Below are 16,135 nucleotides of genomic sequence, written 5' to 3'. Positions count from 1 at the left end.
GATGATGATGTGGCGGGGAGACGAGGAGGAGGATTTTGCTTGCCTTGCATGATCGCTGTCGGGGAGCCGCATGGAACCCGGTTGACCGCAAATAGCTCTCCACGTTAGGGGTAGGGTATATGGCTAACCCAGGGGTATGACTCACAAGGGATCATAAATGTACCGGTACTCAAACTACCCCCACCCTCGACGAAAGACTTCTGTAACGGTTACGTAACGACTGCGACTGTAACGTCAACATGAGACAAGTAACGGTTGTCCGAATTAGAACATGGCGCTTCCAAGAGAGCACTGGAGATGGAGGAGAGGAGCGAGAGAGAAGGAGGAGAGGAGCGAGAGAGAAGGAGGAGAGGAGCGAGAGAGAAGGAGGAGGGGAGCGACAGAGAAGGAAGAGAAGAGGGCATGGAAGAGGGGGTTATGCCTGACGAAGGAGAAGAGATCGAAGGCGAGGAAGAGGACCACATGCGGAGTTGAAAGCAAAAGTCAAGTGGAAGAGTCTGAAGTGAAATGTTAGGAACGGAGGAGCGAGCACAAAAGAGACCAAGTAGGGCGGTGCGGGGGGAGAGAAAGACATCGATGGTTCATGAAAGCTGAATGCGTTTGTGAGAACCTTTGTTACAACCATTACTTCATCTTCATTATGGGCTTCCTGGTTGAACCGTATACCTAACTGATCAGTCCGGGATTCAAAGGGGTAGAATAGGATCTATTAGCTCATAGCTGTGATTTTTGAAATCACCACGATCGAAGCTAGCGCATGTGTCCTTACTTAGTTGGAGCGATCAAGCTCTGACCTAAATGGTTGACAGATGTTCTACGCTGCAATGTACGCCCTCAAGGGACGCGACGAGCGAAGGAATGCAGCGGCGCTCTCCCAGCTCTCTGACTTCGATCTCGGGGGGAGATCATCCGGTTGGACATCCACATCCTTGATACCATCGGCTCTCTGCTGCTTCCTCTAACCAGCTCCACCTCCCCTCCTTCCTTCTCGCGATCAGCTACCCCCTTGCTCTACTCCTTGCTGTGTTCTGCCCTCGATCTTGCTGGAGAGTGTTTCCCTGACTTCACCTTTCTAATTTCGTGTTGCAGGCCACCCCATGCACGCGCACACACAAGTCTTGACCAACAGGCACGCCAACTCCCTGCTTTCTAAGGTTCCGGCGATCTCTGACGTGAGTGCTGTTACTGGTCTCACTCGGTTGTTTGGTGACTGACTTGCGCTTGCTCCTTGTCTTTACGCAGTGCGGACTTTTCGGCACGGACTGCGATGGGAATACCTACTTGCAGGTAACGGCTGAGCCGTGTGTTTTGACTTGACTCATTCGCTCCCCGCAGTCTGCTCTTCCTACGCACGCTACCCCTACCCAGTACCATCTGTCGCCCTGAGAGATGCTCTTGCTTTCTGAGCTCTGGACCTCTCTTGCAAACTAAGGGTCGGAGTCGTTCTGAATTAATTTCTTGTAAATTTAAAGATGGCAAACTATACATGATGAGGCGTGTGACGTGATCTGAACATAACACAGCAGTGTGGTTAGCTATAGAATGGTCCCTCAGCGTCTGCTTGTCTGGAACAGGAAGCTCTGTTGACATGCCCGTCACTTAGGCAGCGGGTTCCCAATGGAACCAGGAGGGAACTGCTTCTGTATACCTTCTCTTGCTGAACGGGCTTCGTCGCCCATCATCTTCGCACACCATTCCTTGCCATCCTGGAAGGAGCGAGAGACTGTAGAGCAACCCGCATGATACAGCATGACAGTCGTCTCAAGCATCTCCTTCGAAGTGACGGTGAGGAAATCGAGGACGGTGATCTGACCCGCTATGAGGCGGTAAAGGTTTCTATCCATGCTCATTCCAGCGATGAACAGACAAAGGCAGAAGACGTTGAAGCTGCCAGAGAATATGCGCCGCCAGCCCATGTCGACCTTAGGCAGCGCCTTCTTGAAGATCTCATCGCGCGGGCTGTACTTGGACGATAACTGCATGCAGTGTGTCAATACTGACCGCCCATCCCCTCACAACGTCACCATCGTCTTGGGTCCGAGACTACCTCCGATAAGCCTGCTTCCAAGAGCATCTTTGCGCAAGTGGCTCCACAGGCATCCCGATGCTCCAATGGCAGACGGACGGAAGGACAGGGGATGCACGTAGGGTGCGCACGATAGGACACAAACTAAGAACACCTCAAGGTTCAGGGTAGGCCGCATGCCCGACGATGGGAGAGCTTTCCTGGCAGCAAGCAACATCACCAAGCATCATTTCGATCTCAGTCTTGCCATCGTTGCGGTCTCATGGAGTAGCCCCCTCCCCTCCCCTCCCTCCTTCCCTGCTTTCCCCACAGTTCATTGCGCCGCTACCTTCCCCCTCCATGTCCGATCACTCTCTTATCCTCCCAACACCCCCCGTCCCTCCTCCTTGCTCTCTCACTGTCTCTCCTCTGTCCTCCTCCTCCTCCTCCTCCTCCTCCTCCTCCTCCTCGACTATCCAGCAGCTCTCTCCCTCCCTGCACTGCTGCCTGCATTTTTTGCGGATCATTTTTAGGATTTTTACGGATACATTCACGGATACTCTGGCGGATAATCGCGGATACCCTTGCCGCATGGCCGCCGCAGGGGTTTCATAGCTGCCCACGCATCGGCGACTTCTCGGCGACTCCTCCCTCCCTCCCTCCCTCCCTCCCTGTCTTCCTGTCTTCCTGTCTACCTGTGCTCCTCCTCCTCCTCTTCCTCCCTTCCCCTCCTCGCCCTCCTCCTCCTCCACTTCTCTCTCGTACCCCTGCCACATTCTCCTCTTCACGTCTTCTTCTTTCTGCTCTCTGCATCTGTTGACCGTCAAAGTTCTCCCACGATACCTCAACGCAACGCATGACTAGCACAGGACCTCTCCTGCCGTCGTCCTTGTCCTAGTCTCCCGTTCCAGCCATCAGGAGCTTTTGTTTCCGGTTGTTCACCTCCCCTCCCCTTCCCAGTGGTTCCAAACCTTCTTCAGCTCAGATCGTCTGGTATCTGTTGTCACTTCCTCTCGCTACTTCTCTACGGCCATCTCTTGCCTTCCTTTCAGTTCTCTCTGGCGTCGCACCATGTTCTCGTCAAGATTCGCTATCCTCCTCTTCGTCGCCCTTTCCAACGGTTACTTTCCCCTCTCCACTTCGCTTCCTTCGCCTCAGCCCTTCAGCATCGTTCGGCATCTGCGAGGAGGATCGCAGGGAGGTGGTTTCTCCAGCTCCCTCCACAACGCAAACGAGGGGAAACCTGTTGTGACGAGAGATGTGCGGCAGGATGAGATGCAGGAGGACGAGGACGAGGAGCTGGAGGCTGGAGCAGGCCCGTCCTCCGTCTCCTCCATCGCTTCCGTTCCTGCTCTTGGAGCTCTGGGAGGAGCCTCGATCTCTGTGGGAGGAGTCAGCAAGCTGCTCGCAGAGACGGCCAAGCATGCGACACCTACGGCGGCGCTGCAGACAGGCTTTGCGTCTGTGGTCAAGGTGTTTGCATGGACAACGGAGCCGCACTTCTCGCAGCCATGGCAGATGCGCCGGCAGCGGCAGGGAACGGGGAGCGGCTTCATCATCTCAGGCCATCGCATCCTCACCAACGCGCACAACGTGGCGAACCAGAACTGGGTCCTGGTGCAGCGACACGGGATCCCGAAGAAGTACCCAGCTCGAGTCCTGTTCGTCGGTCACGAGTGTGACCTGGCGATCATTGGGGTGGAGGACGGAGACTTCTGGGTGGGGACGAAGGCGCTGGAGTTCGGCGACGTGCCGGAGCTCCAGCAGAGCGTGATTGTGGTCGGGTTCCCGACTGGAGGAGACAACTTGTGCGTAACTGCTGGGGTCGTGTCGAGGGTGGACGTGCACGAGTACGCGCACTCGGGGTTCAACCTGCTGTGCGTGCAGATCGACGCGGCGGTGAACGCGGGGAACTCGGGGGGCCGGCGCTGTGCGACGACAGCAGCAAGGTGATCGGAGTCGCGTTCCAGGGGAGGGAGGACGCTGAGAACGTGGGGTACATCATCCCTTGCTCAGTGGTGAATCACTTCCTGACGGACATCGAGCGGAACCAGAGGTACACAGGGTTCGTCACCCTGGGGATCACCTGGGCACCGCTGGAGAACAAGCACCTGAGGGATTTCGTGGGTATCGACAACTGCGAGCTGCCGCGGGAGCTGGACAGGTCGGGGATCATGGTGTGTAAGGTAGACCAGACGCGGCACTCGCCGGACACGCTGCAGACAGGTGAGGAGGAGAAGGGGAGGGAGGGAGGGGGAGGAGGAGCCCCACTCAGAGTAGGCGGAGGGGGAGAGGGAGGGGGAGGAGGAGGAGTAGAGGAGGAGAGAGGATGGAGGGCTGGCAGATGACGAGGCTGGCAGGCGACACGTTGCTGGCGATCGACGGAGTCTCAATAGCAGACGACGGGACGATCAAGTTCAGGATGATGGAGAGGCTGGCATTTGCCCATCTGATCAGTCAGAAGTTTGTTGACGATGTTTGTGAGATCACACTGTTGAGAGGCAGGAAGGTAAGAACCGTCGCTGTCTTGATCATGGAATTTCTTTTCCTGTTCACCATACTGTCTTGCTCGTTTTCTCTCCCCTGTTCTCTCTGATGTCTTTGAACTTTCTGTTTCTCGTTGCCTTTCATGTCAGAGAACATCATGCGATAACGGACCATAACTGTGTCTGTTGTGCTGGATTTCACTTCCTTGCCTTCCTTGCGGTCTTACCGTCATGCTGCACTTTCCCTCCCTCTTTCTCTCCATCTCCTGACACATCCATCCCACCAGGTCTGCAAGAAGAACGTCGTGTTGAAATCCCCAAAGTATTTCGTCCCCGAGTGTGTTTACGACGTTGCTCCCCGATATTATATTGTCGGTTGTATGGTACGTCACTGTTTTTCTACCTCGCTCCCCCGCACTGCAGCTTCTCTTATTCGCTCTCCCTCCTCGCCCTTGCCCTCCCTTCCTCTTCCTCCCTTCTTCCGTTCCTCCCTCCTTTCCTTTCTCCTTAAACTGCACCCCTCTCCGCTCCGTCGCATCTCGACAGTAACAAACTTTGTTCACCCGCACATGTTCAGGTGTTTGTCCCGCTTACCTTGAACTACATGCTGCACGAGTTTGGAAAGCGATATTACGAGAAAGCTCCGAATGTGAGCCATCGGTTGTCGGAGGGAGCCTGGTTGACTTGGTGTCAGGTGTTGCTGGCTGCCATCGATGAGAGATTTCAGAGTGTGGAAGGTGATGATGGTGGTGATGGTGGTAGTGATGGTGACGGTGATGGTAATGGTGATGACGGTGATAGTGATGGTGATGGTGATGGTGATGGTGATGGTGATGGTGATGGTGATGGTGATGGTGATGGTGATGGTGATGGTGATGGTGATGGTGATTGTGATGGTGATTGTGATTGTGATTGTGATTGTGATTGTGATGGTGATGGTGATGGTGATTGTGATAATGATTGTGATGGTGGAGATGATGACGGTCATTGTGATAATGATAGTGATGATGATAGTGATAATGATAGTGATAGTGATGATTGTGATGGAGATGATGATGGAGATGACGATGACGATAATGGTGGAGATGATGATGGGGATAGCAATGCCGAGGCATTGGTTTCGATCTCACCTAGTTTGATCTCATGTTGTTGATGGTGCAGGTGAGGAAGTTGTCGTTCTTTCGCAGATTCTGGCAGCAGAGATCTGTTCTGGTTACGACGGCATCAGGAACATTAAGGTAAGTTTCCTAGGGACTGCTCTTGTGACTGCTCTGTTTTCATGCTGACTTCCTCGTGTAGCTCGACACATTCAACGGCAAAAAAGTCCTCAACCTGAAGCATGTATGTAGAACTTCATTCTTCCTCTCCTCCTCCTCCTCCTCCTCCTCCTCCTCTCCTTGTTCAAATTCCTCTTCGTCCTCCTCCATCTCTCTTCACTCCTCTGTATTTTACTTGCTCCCTGTCAATGAAAAGCTCTTCCCCATCCTTCCCCCCCTTCAACCATGTTTTATCCCTTGCCCCAATCCCCATTTCTTATTCTCCTCTGACATGTTTGTCTCTTCTGTCACCAGCTCTACGAACTCGTTGAAAGTTGCACGGACGAGTTCTTGGTAAGAGAAAGACTTGCTGATGTTTCACCTAATCGTCATCCCACACAATTTGTACACACAACTTGTACACACAACTACACACAAATTGTACATGCAACTTGCACATACAACTTGTACACAAAACTTGTATGTACAACATGAACATACAACATCAACATACATCTTGCTTTCAAAATCTTGCTCAAGATTTTGCTCATACGTCTGACACAAATTCTTGCACATACATCTTGCTTATTGCACCTTCTCCTCCAGGTTTTCGGCCTCTCCCACACCCAGACTGTGGTGCTGAGGAGGAAGGAAGCGATCGCAGCGACCAAGGAAGTACTCAAGCAGCACAACATCGCCGCTCAACGGTCCCCCGATCTCTGAGCATCTCACTTATACCGCTCAGTCTCGTTGTCTTCACTCTCATTACAGAAAAACTTATCCTAGCACATCTCTCCTGCAAAAATCTGTTGGAGAGAGTGATATCCACATGCCCGCATCCTCCTCTTCCTCTTCCCTTCTGCTACAACATCACCATCACCATCACCATCACCATCACCATAGCTACATGATACAAGTAGTGTCCAAGCTTTGCGGAACACATTGGGCGGCTTCGTCTCAATCCGCATGCCTTGGATTCATCAACAACCGTCAGCCTCGTCCTCCTCGTGCCTATGACACCGTGGAGGCCGTAGACAGTTCGCTGGGAGAACGACCGTCGAGCTTCAGTTTCTCAGTCTCCTGCACAATCTCCTCCGTGCGGATCTTCAGCTGTTTCTCAAGCTCCTCTAGCATGCTCTTGCCCATCTTGTTCTTCCTCATGTACGCTATCTTCCCCATGAACTGCATTTCCCTCTTGAAGTTGTCAAGCAGGTTCGCTTGCCGCTTCCTGTGGTCCATGACCAGGTCCAGGAACCCGTTCCCTCCTGCCTCCCTCGCCTCCCGGTAGTACTCCTCGTCCGACACCTGATCGAACACCATGCTGAATCGCGTCTTCCTCCCCTGGGAGTCAAACACTTGAACGATCTTGCACCGAATGAGCAGGTTGGAAGGCTCCTGCCCGTTCCTCGGGAACTGCTGCACCCTCCAGTAACGGACGAGGGTGGTGGAGGAGCAGTTGAAAACAGCCTCAAGCAAGATGCATAGCAACATGATCTGCGACGTGTAGATCGGGACCTGGTTCTCTGCGAAGCGGGCCAGCCACTCCTCCGAGTGGATCCCGAAGAGAGCCGCGTACTCCCGCCCCATCCTGCAGCTCTTCCTCATGCTCGTGTTCACGTCGTACTCCACACAGATCCACCTTCCGTGACCCCAGAAGTCATCATCCAGTTCTCCCTCCTTCCAGACGTTCTCCTGCTCGTCTCCCAACCACATCCCCGAGATCCTTCCCACCGACTGCTTCACCTCCAGCTCCTGCTCTATCCTCGGATCGTAGCCATCTTGCAGCCTCTTGCTCAGTCGCGCCCGGGCAAGGTTCTGGATTGAGCGGATCCCCTCGTGGATGGCTGACTTGATTCCGTCGGGGAGGATCTTGTAGGCTTGCAGGAACTCACTGACCGGGAACCCAACCTCCCTCGCCAGCCTGAGGAGCGTGAAGTGAAGGCCGATCGCCTCCGACGCCTTCTTCATCAGCATCAGGTTCTCGTAGTTGTCCACTGAGATTCTGACGTAATTCTGCGTCAACAGCGGGCGTTCAACGTTTGACACGATGCCAGTCGAGCTGTTGTTGGTGCTGCACAGCTCCGGCTGACCAGCGATGATGCAGTTGGCGCAGGGCAGCATGTAATCGCACTTGAGCTTCCGCCTCCTGCAGTGCCCGCAGGCCTCTCGGTACTTCACCCTTGAGTTCATTTGCTTCTTCCTCTCCCCCACATGTGACCCATCCACTGAGACCGGTGTTCCTTGGTCCCGTCCCTGAGCAAGGATGAGCGCGTCGAGCTCGTTCTTCCTCTGCAGTTCATCAGAGATGGCAAGACACCAGTCGTCGTCCGGCAGCGGCCGTTTCCTGTTGTGGTGCGACACGGCCAACGGCACCTCGGGCGGCGCAATCGCACCTGCAAAGACTGGCGGCTCGACATGAGCTCTCTGAAAATCTTGATTGTTGACGAACTGGAAGTCAAAGAAGTCTACAGGCTGATTTCTCCGATCTTGAGGAGCATTGAACTCGCCAAAGGGAGCATGATTCTTGTCATCGGTAGTTAGTTCCCACATCGAGAAATCCAGCGCTTCCTTGTTGCTACTGCCCTGCGCATAGAGCTGGTCCTCCCACATACTCATCGCAGCAGCAACACCTTCACTTTCAAAGAGCAGAATACTGAGACAAAACTTGACGATTTCCCATGGCCCCTCCTCTCCTCACGATACAAGTCCCCAGGTAGACCCCAAACCTAAGCAAGCACACGACTTGTCAGTACTCATCAACGCCCAGAGTCTCACAGCTCATACCCTGCGCTCTTATCTAACACACCTGGTCAAACTTCTATCTAACACACCTACTCGAACTTCTAGCTACATCCCTCTTCTCCAAACCTTTTCTATCCCTCTTCATCCTGTCCTTCCTCTACTCTCTGCTGAGTCGGCCGCCTCCCCCGCTGCTTCCATTTCCTCCATATCGCCGCCAGCAGCCCCTGCTCAGCGCATATCTTCGACCTTCACCTTCCCTCTGTTCTCTGCTCTCTTCTCATGTTGCTCCCTCTCTCCTCCTCTCCTCCTCTCCTCCTCTCCTCCTCTCCTCCTCTCCTCCTCTCCTCCTCTCCTCCTCTCCTCCTCTCCTCCTCTCCTCCTCTCCTCTCCTCCCCCAGTTGCGCATACACCGGAGCAAAAGGCCATGTGGTTGGGGGTGGGTCCTGACTACCAGTACCCCTCATTGCTCCAATTCCATACCAAATTCATTCGTATCACCCCCTCTTTCCTTTTGTAATAACCCCCTCCTTTCCCAGGCCTATTTATTGTGAAACGATTAATTTACCGACCCCACCCCGAGACAGGTCTCTCAATACCACCCCACCCACTCTATATCCTCCTCCTTCCACCTGTTCGTTTTACATCGCTTTGACTAAAACTTTTGTACAGCATTCTTGTTCTTTTTTGATTTCAAGTCGTAGTGAAAGATTTTGCGTACCAAGATTGCTACAAATTAAAACACATATACAGTGTTGACTGTTTTTTAAAATGTCTCTGTCCATTATTGGGGGCCTCGCGGCGCAGACTGAGTTTACTACTTGACTGGGGCGGACCCGGTTACCTCAAGGAGATTTAAAACTGTACCGAACAGTACTAATTTTAACTTAACTTTGGGTAATAGGAACCGTGCTATGCTGTCGGAATGAGGACATGTCGTACCAGACCTGTAAGGATGATCGAGCTTCTTTCTCAACTCTGCAGGTTGGGCCAAGGTTTGAATCATCCATCGTGTAATGGAATATTTGCCCTTTGGTTCAAACAATCCGCGAGTGTACTTGCAAATATGCTTCCAAGACAAGATAAAATTTTCATGAACAGGTAGGTAAGGAACAAAGGATACACCATTGAACATAATCAACTCCGATCGACCTTCTTTCAAATTGACTTGGGTTGCACGTTGCGCTCAAATGCATGATTTGTGAGAAATTTGTATCCAGCTGTACCTTGAGCGACTTTTCTGTCTAGAAATGTGTTTTCATGTCATCAATCACTTTGTATTCTTCTAGTCTTACGGTCAGGTTTCATGCACTTCATTTTTCTATAGAGGCAAGGGTGACATTCACTCAACCGTTGAACGATGCATGAAGAGGCGTTTGCACAAAGGGTGACTTTACTTGCCCACATAGATGACTGTACAGATTCGTTGTTGATCATGAATGACTATATCCATGATCAAGTGCATAGACAATTGCATTTCCATATTTCATGACGTTGAATGATTCTTCTGCGCTTCGATTTCTTCCTCTGTCATGATATTTCCACAACGCTTTCGATTGCACAGAAACCTGGTCACAAATGAAACAATGTGCAGATGAATTTAAGTATCAATAAATTCTGTTCTTCGAATCAATCTTGTCTTGTTTTGTCAGTTCGTAATGCTACCGTGCAACTGTAGAGTTCTTGTCGCATGGGTCTACAGAGGAATGCCTTGTTCAACAGAGCAAGCACTCGATGATTGTACACGAATCACAGACACTGTGAATCAATGTACAGAATTCCATATTCAGGTTATCACATCTTGATTACGCCGGGTCCGGTGCCACTAACCATAGACAAGGGAACAGGATGATGTACTAGACAGCATAGGGGTAAAATCAGGCAAGAGTCTAGAAAATCTTACAGCACTTTGTCAAGTCAAGTCCGAAGTTTGCAATCCTTGCTAGTCAAGCTTCTCTTGTCTTCTCCACATTCCTTTTTTCATCTCTCTTCTTCCTTACCACTCTTTCAATGTTCCCGAGTGGACTCCGGGGGGTGTGGCGGCGGGCCCGCACGAACGGAAGTTCCGTCAAAAGTTTACTGACCGTACAGTACTGCTCAACGGTTGATCATGGCAAGTTGATAGAGGCTTCAACGTAGAGTTTGGATGAGAGCTGCATTCTGCAATTTTGCCTGTTCGATGGTCTAGAGGAATAGAAATCAGTACTCCAGGTCATCGCTTACATGTAGGTCATCACCTGGCTTCTATCCTCAAGCTTTTGACGGGGAAGGACACCATGAGGTCAAATTCTAATCCCGGAGTAGCTGGGAGGTCAAGCGTCAGCACGCAGGCAAAGTGGGCAGAAGAGCTTCAACGGACCGGAAGCAACAAACTCATAGACATTCTCAACTGTGTGAGACAAGTTGAACCTTTGAGTGAGCCTGGTTCCATCGTGCAAGCGCAGCTGTAAAGCAAACAGTTCAAAATGCCAATGATCCCTGGCTGTAAACAGCCCGGCTAAGGCTCAGCACAGTATCGAGAGTTACCTGCAGAGTGGTAGAAGGCTGGGCGTCGTTGACATTGATGGAAACCGAAGGGGGTTGGACCTGGCATGGCACAAGGCGTTCACATCCTCCTGTCGAGACACGTGGTGGGCTAACCGTTGCATTCGCTGCCGCAGCTTGCGCACTGCTGCTTGCTCCTCCCAGCGAGTGACCTTGTCCAGTGAACGATCTCGCCGCCGATGCAGCAGCAGGAGCGGACTCTTTGTGGCTCTCGCCATGTCGACTTATCAGACTGACGTACGCCCCCTTCTCACCCGCAAACTCTTGAGGGAGCCTTCCCTAAGAGCGAGTAAGGTGCTTGGACTTGAGACATCTCGTGGACCTCCCGAAGTTACCTTGTTGATGTCATTCAAGAAACTTGCGTTTTCAGGTGCATCCTGAACCCTTTGGCATCAACGAAAAAACGCTCACATGTGGAAACTCACAAAGTTCCTCAACGGACCATCGTCAACCGTGAACCCTTCCTTCCAGAATGTGATCGTGTGCTTGATCTTGGTCTCATCCTCGTTCACGACCACGGGCTGATTGCTTTCCCCAGAGAGTGAGAAACCCGAGCCAACAAACGCGCGGGATCTGCGGAGATCAATCAAAGGCGCTCCTCGAACCTACACGTTTAGCCAAACCTCCCGGACTCGTGCTCTGAAGCTGCAACTGCGCCGATGTCTCGCGCACGATCCATGATCTTCCTTGGATCTGCGAGTCCAGCCGACCCCAACAGTCAGTACAGCACAAAGACGGCAAGGTTGAGCACCGAGGACGTTCTGCCCGCTTCCACCCCCGCCACGCCCAATGCCGCCTGGTACGCTCATCATTTCGAACTCAAACCATCATTTCTGCTCAACCAGCAAATGCCTCTGCTTCTTCGTCATCTTCCTCCTCATCCTTCCCACGGAGGGCATCCAGGCTTCCAAATTTTGGCTGACAGAAAAGAAGATTTTATCAGTCAGTCTTAGCTTGGATCCTCTATCCATGCAATAATAAATGATACTTCTTATTTCCGAAACAAACCACCCATCCACACCATCCTCACTTGCTTCTCAGCCCCATTATTGGACATAGCACAATCATCACATCACCCATCTTGATGAGATACATTTTAGCTAAATAGCCAACTGTCTCAGCTGCACAAGAATTCGATCTTCAACTTCCTCTTCTTTTCCACAATATCACCGGGCTCCTCCTTGTTCCAGCATAGCTCCTCCTTGTTCCAGCACACATAGCTCTTGCCTGAACTTCCCCTCTATCATTCTCCACTTCTCGGATCCAGCAAAGGGATCCAGTCATGCCCTCCTCTCCTCTCTCCCTCCCTTCTCCTCTCCTTTCTCCCTCGCTTGCCTTGCTCGTTCTTACCGGCATGTCGGGTTGGACACCTAATTGGAGTACTGTATCACTCAACAATGGCTTTCTATAATACATTTTTGTGATTCTTGGTACAACATATCCTTTTTAAAACTTATATCATCAGTTTTTAAAATGTTGTAGCCCTGTATTCTCTACCATTTTTGGAACTGATGAGTGAAAGTAAAACAATTTAAACATACCAAATCAGGGGGCAGCAGATGTTGCTAGAGTCTGTATTAGGAGAAGAAAAGGGCAGAAATACGAGCAGTGCGAAGGGGCAATGGCAGCTGCGGCGGTAAGCTGGAGGCTATGGCTAGGAGAGGAGGGAGGTGAAGGGAGGATGGAGCTGTGAGTGGTAAGGAGGATACGGGAGGAGGACATAGGAATGAGAGGGGGGGGTGTGCTTGGATATGCCTGCTGATATCTGTCACTACCTATCCTCCAACCAGCCAGATCCTTGTGCTTATACCACAACACTCAATCCTAGCCCGTCTTTCCATCACATCGTTCACTTGCTAACACGCACGCAAAGTAACGATATTCCCTAACTTGTAGTGGTCAGGATCTTCGCCCGGTAGTGGGGGTGATTGGCTTCGGGCTGATATCAGCCCTGTTGATCATCTCGGGTGGGCGGACAGAATTGAGCAGCCCCGAGATCTCGTTGCTGGGGAGAAAGCCCTTTAGCTACCCGAAAATCCATGTAGTCAAGAGAGGAACGTTCCTGGCAGCGGCCGATTCAGATGAGACTGACGACGACAAGGAGAATGAGGTCTGAGGACAGATCGATGCTCCTTCTGTGACCTCTCACTGCACCTGCCAGGCTGAAGGCAAGGCCCTCGAGGACCTGTCGGACAAGCTCAACGACGACGAACGATCTCTGTGGCCCTTCCCAGAGTACGCGAGGCCGGTAGGAGGGGAAATGGGAGTGTGATTCTATGGGTAACTAAGCAGCAGGTCCGTGCCGCACACTTCGATGCCTTCGGCAGGATCACAACCAATGGTAATGGGACAGTAGAGCTTTCCTCCTCTCTCTCCTGATCAAGCTTCAGGAAATTGTGAAGTCAACTACTGGACTGGGGGATCGGAGTACGCAGGTTGTACAAGGAGCGTCGAGGTTGATGTAGCGGAGACTGATGGGTACTTTGCGGAATGGCAGAGGGGAATGCCGACGGCCTGAGCAAGCTTTCAAACACGTACAACTTCCCGCAGAACTCAGATTGCCTATCTGGACCACCAGGAGCCTCCAAGAGGGTTGTGGATACAAGGGTGAGATTTACCTCATTGAATGCTCCAGATCTGCCTTCCCTCTCTCCCTACCTCCCTGTCTTCCTCTCCGCCTCTCTGCCTCTCTATCTTTCCTTCCTGCTCTCCTTCGTGTTCATCGGATTCTTTCTTCTTTGCACTTGTCATCGTCGTTGTTCGTGTTGTCTTCGTGTTGAGCGCCATAGACTCCTTTGACCTGTATTCTATCCGAAACAACTACAAACGAAACTCGGTTGTTGTTTGGTTGTGAATTTCTGAGCAGGCCAACACCTGGGGTTACGAATGCTACTCGAATGGTAAATGCTCCATTTTCCCGACAGGAAAGGTTAGAATCCTTTGCTTAACCGTCACACCCTTACCACTCTATGAACTTGAAGGTGGGAGATAGCGAGCAGGGCGGCGACTTTCAGCATTCGGTGGATGGAATCGCTAAGGACTAGCGTATGGCGATTGTAATATAGGCTCTGAACTCTCCGATGGTGCTGCTGCCTTTACGGTCCGACACAGCACGGTCTGGCAACTTCCAGTTCGGAATCGGGCCGGAGCCGCCAGACTCATGAGCTCAAGTGCCGAGTCAAGTCACCAGTCACGGGACGGAGTGTCGCAACTCGGACTGTGAGTCCAGCCCGGCCCGCTCACAGTGACTTGAAAGAAGTGTGCTGTCACGGTACTGACTGCCACTCTACGTACGACTACTGTACTGTGTAATGTACTGAACTGTACTGAACGGTACGGTACTGAACGGTACTGTACTGTACTGTACGGTACGGTACCAGTATCAGCAGAGCCTACAATGTTTTTCAGAGTACCATAAACCATTACAAACTCTTCAATACTGATTTGTAGGTTTCTTGATAGCGAGAAATTTTAGAGTCAACTATTCTATTTTTAAATATCACCTATCGAGATTTATTATAAAAGTTTAAAATGATAAGTAACATCGTCGACTTTTTCTTTGTACCACTTTATCAAAAGTATTATAGTTTAGAAATATTTTTGTATTTTAGTTTTAAAATTCCGCCCACCTCTCAAGCATCAGAAACCCACCCTACCCCACCTTATCTTTCAATTACCACCCACCCACCGACCTGTTTCTTTGCACCCTTACCCCCACTTTATCCCACAATCACCCCACCTTTTATCACCCACCACCCACTTTTGCAATCCGGAATTTGTACCCCTCAAACTGACATAATAGACCCACCCTGTCATATCAACTGATCCCACCCCCCATAAGACCTTCTTGTACCCCACCTTACGTCTGCCTTTCCCCCCACCCCCACCCCTCCTTCTCTCGAGGGTCTCGTGGCCCCACGACGGCCTCCGCCATGCGCTTTGCCGCTCTCCTCCTCCTCCTCCCCGCAGCAGCAGGTGATGACAATACCCGCTTCCTCCATTCGCGATCGCTCTCCTTACCAACCTTCCTATCCCTTCCACCTTATCCCTCCTCCTCAACCCCCTCTGTGTTCTCTTGTTCTCGTCGCCCCCTCAGTTCCAGCCCGTGCTTCCCAGCCTTGCCCTGCCTTGTTGCTCCTTCTGTTGTATTCAACCCGTCTATGTCTCCCCGCACGTCATGCTTGCTTTTAACACTCTCCATCCCTTTAATGCCTCTCAGCTCATTCTTTGCATGATGCCCTTCACTTGCCTGTCCTGGAGCTGAGCATCATCGGCTCCACCCCCTTCATGTCCGTTGCGATGTTCGCTGCTTCTCTCAGATTGAGCATGGATGTGCTGTTGGTATGAGTGACGTCATAGCATGCTAATTTGTCTGCTGAGTTTACGGTGGATCGAGTTGACATGGCGGGAAGAATGAGTCAGTTTGCTGTGTTTTTTGTGCTGGTTTCTTGTCGTGCTACTGGACCTTTTCTGCCCTGATGGTGTATGCATGAGACATCGAACCCTTCATCTTATGTCGAAGCTTGCAAGGGCTCACATAGAATCACTCTGTACACACAATGAACAGCTTCATGGCTGTCATATGAAAGGCTCTTGTGTGCCTCTATCGTGTGTTTCATTGAAGGCATGAACATTCGTATTCATGCTACCCAATCATGATGCCTTGGCCATCGGCTTTCCTGATGTGACTTACAAGAAGAAATTTGTTGCAACCTGCAATATGATTTCTTTGATGATGATAACCATGACGATCTGGGCGATGATGCCAGGACAGCGATGAAGACAGCGATGTAAATGACGATAACGATAATGTGTTGTTTTCTTGTTGTTCCTAGTGCTTGAAAACGATGAAAACGAAGGGCGAAAAGACACACACATCATGTAACACTGACATGCCTCGCAGCTTTCCTCGCTGGCCCCCAACTCCCCGTCTCTTCCTCCCGCAATGGAGCTAGCAGCGCCCTGTCCAGTCTAGAGATGATGCGCCATGGCAAGCGCGTCGCCAAGCTCGGCCTGCCTCAGGATCAGAGGAAGGCTCTCCTTCGCTCCCTCACCACCGAAGTCATCCGCCATGGTCGCATCACCACCACTCTCGCTCGCGCCAA

General features: G+C 51.6%; 6 protein-coding genes across 6 annotated transcripts; 3 read left to right on the top strand and 3 right to left on the bottom strand.

The window, feature by feature from the left end:
• Positions 1 to 507: 507 nt before the first annotated feature.
• Positions 508 to 1,386, top strand: GUITHDRAFT_113268 (hypothetical protein; the record flags this gene model as incomplete). Its single annotated transcript, XM_005827660.1, has 6 exons — positions 508 to 552; positions 608 to 652; positions 810 to 912; positions 1,090 to 1,172; positions 1,243 to 1,287; positions 1,336 to 1,386. The coding sequence occupies 6 exons, from the start codon at positions 508 to 510 to the stop codon at positions 1,384 to 1,386; spliced, it is 372 nt and encodes a 123-aa protein (XP_005827717.1).
• Positions 1,387 to 1,595: 209 nt separating this feature from the next.
• On the bottom strand, positions 1,596 to 2,204 carry GUITHDRAFT_113267 (hypothetical protein; the record flags this gene model as incomplete). The annotated part of the gene is made up of 2 exons (XM_005827659.1): positions 1,596 to 1,976; positions 2,025 to 2,204. The coding sequence occupies 2 exons, from the start codon at positions 2,202 to 2,204 to the stop codon at positions 1,596 to 1,598; spliced, it is 561 nt and encodes a 186-aa protein (XP_005827716.1).
• Positions 2,205 to 3,076: 872 nt separating this feature from the next.
• Positions 3,077 to 6,529, top strand: GUITHDRAFT_164606 (hypothetical protein; the record flags this gene model as incomplete). Its single annotated transcript, XM_005827658.1, has 10 exons — positions 3,077 to 3,904; positions 3,955 to 4,231; positions 4,366 to 4,514; positions 4,779 to 4,874; positions 5,069 to 5,140; positions 5,186 to 5,228; positions 5,653 to 5,729; positions 5,791 to 5,832; positions 6,063 to 6,101; positions 6,354 to 6,529. 10 exons carry the CDS (start codon positions 3,077 to 3,079, stop codon positions 6,468 to 6,470), a joined length of 1,740 nt encoding a protein of 579 aa, XP_005827715.1. The 3' UTR covers positions 6,471 to 6,529.
• GUITHDRAFT_164605 (hypothetical protein) lies at positions 6,490 to 8,475 on the bottom strand. Its single transcript, XM_005827657.1, has 2 exons — positions 7,980 to 8,475; positions 6,490 to 7,760 (listed from the first exon to the last, which is right to left on the bottom strand). The coding sequence occupies exons 1-2, from the start codon at positions 8,361 to 8,363 to the stop codon at positions 6,759 to 6,761; spliced, it is 1,386 nt and encodes a 461-aa protein (XP_005827714.1). The 5' UTR covers positions 8,364 to 8,475; the 3' UTR covers positions 6,490 to 6,758.
• Positions 8,476 to 10,594: 2,119 nt separating this feature from the next.
• GUITHDRAFT_164604 (hypothetical protein) lies at positions 10,595 to 12,394 on the bottom strand (the record flags this gene model as incomplete). The annotated part of the gene is made up of 11 exons (XM_005827656.1): positions 12,381 to 12,394; positions 11,873 to 11,948; positions 11,782 to 11,826; positions 11,654 to 11,723; positions 11,456 to 11,603; positions 11,366 to 11,407; positions 11,127 to 11,309; positions 11,013 to 11,072; positions 10,846 to 10,930; positions 10,724 to 10,790; positions 10,595 to 10,658 (listed from the first exon to the last, which is right to left on the bottom strand). Exons 1-11 carry the CDS (start codon positions 12,384 to 12,386, stop codon positions 10,595 to 10,597), a joined length of 846 nt encoding a protein of 281 aa, XP_005827713.1. The 5' UTR covers positions 12,387 to 12,394.
• Positions 12,395 to 12,637: 243 nt separating this feature from the next.
• On the top strand, positions 12,638 to 14,109 carry GUITHDRAFT_164603 (hypothetical protein). Its single transcript, XM_005827655.1, has 8 exons — positions 12,638 to 12,666; positions 12,934 to 13,140; positions 13,192 to 13,278; positions 13,326 to 13,371; positions 13,421 to 13,465; positions 13,528 to 13,637; positions 13,897 to 13,959; positions 14,012 to 14,109. Exons 1-8 carry the CDS (start codon positions 12,652 to 12,654, stop codon positions 14,072 to 14,074), a joined length of 636 nt encoding a protein of 211 aa, XP_005827712.1. The 5' UTR covers positions 12,638 to 12,651; the 3' UTR covers positions 14,075 to 14,109.
• The last annotated feature ends 2,026 nt before the right edge of the window (positions 14,110 to 16,135 follow it).

Source organism: Guillardia theta (assembly GCF_000315625.1).
Source record: "Guillardia theta CCMP2712 unplaced genomic scaffold GUITHscaffold_65, whole genome shotgun sequence".
Lineage (NCBI taxonomy): Eukaryota > Cryptophyceae > Pyrenomonadales > Geminigeraceae > Guillardia > Guillardia theta.
Note: the sequence above shows the minus strand (reverse complement) of the source record. Positions and strands in the feature narration are given on the sequence as shown.